Source organism: Bison bison, unplaced genomic scaffold, assembly GCF_000754665.1.
Source record: "Bison bison bison isolate TAMUID 2011002044 unplaced genomic scaffold, Bison_UMD1.0 scf7180017864524, whole genome shotgun sequence".
In the NCBI taxonomy this organism is placed as follows: Eukaryota; Metazoa; Chordata; class Mammalia; order Artiodactyla; family Bovidae; genus Bison; species Bison bison.
In genome coordinates this window covers 114,792-115,612 of record NW_011495075.1, presented here as the reverse complement: position 1 = coordinate 115,612, position 821 = coordinate 114,792, and the positions used below count along the sequence as shown (strand labels likewise).

Genomic DNA, 821 nt, shown 5'->3' with positions numbered 1-821 from the left:
AAGTTCTAAGACTTAAACTTGCAGAAAGCCTGGTTAACAAGATGCTTGCAGAACAAAGAGCCTTCCATTTTACAGCAGTTTTGCTTATCAACTTATTGTAAATATAATATGTATGGCATATGTACGATGATATGTATATTATATCCATGCTATTTCATATATATGATGTTTTGACTATACAAAATATTTATACTTATAAATAATCTTTTTTTTCTTACTACATGAAGAATAATAGAGGCAATTGGGAGATAAAAGGAACTGCCTAATTTAGAAATAAAGATTTAACTGTGGAGTTTAGGTCTCTTCAGAGTCACTCATTGACTTATGAAAAGCTCTTTGGAACTTCTGAATCTATTTCTCAGATGTAGGGTGTTCAAAGAGACCATGTAGCTGTAGGAAAATCCAAGCAATGTGGCTTTGGCTTTTCAGATGTTGAAGGCTTTCCTAAGAGCATCGTTAAAACATAAGAGATGGAAAGGGAGAGCAGAAAAGTTTATTAGATCACACAGAATTTCCAAGGTAAACTCTGCGACAGTAAAGTTCGATTTCTGTGCCATTGTAAAGGAACTACTCAGAAAATGCAAAAACGTAGGCTGAGTACTCATGGCAATTGATGGCAATCATTCTAAGAAGGCCATGTCTGGAGCGCGCTTTGTTGCCTGCAAAGCTTCCACCTGGTCGGTGCGCAGGGCTCCGGAAGAGGGCTGGGCCGCCTCTCCCCACACTGACTTTTCGGCCGCGGACCTCCGCGCTGGCGCAAACACCGAGTTCGGCCCGGGGGCTCCCGGTCCAGCGCCGACTGCGCTGTCTCCCCAGCACCT

At 42.1% G+C, this 821-nt stretch overlaps 1 protein-coding gene across 1 annotated transcript in view; it reads left to right on the top strand.

Annotated features, from left to right (window-relative positions):
- Positions 1-603: 603 nt before the first annotated feature.
- TNNT2 (troponin T type 2 (cardiac)) overlaps positions 604-821 on the top strand; it is an 11,361-nt gene continuing 11,143 nt past the window's right edge. Inside the window, exon 1 of the mRNA XM_010831106.1 lies at positions 604-681. Coding sequence (XP_010829408.1) covers positions 604-681 — 78 coding nt within the window. The remainder of the gene's footprint in view (positions 682-821) is intronic.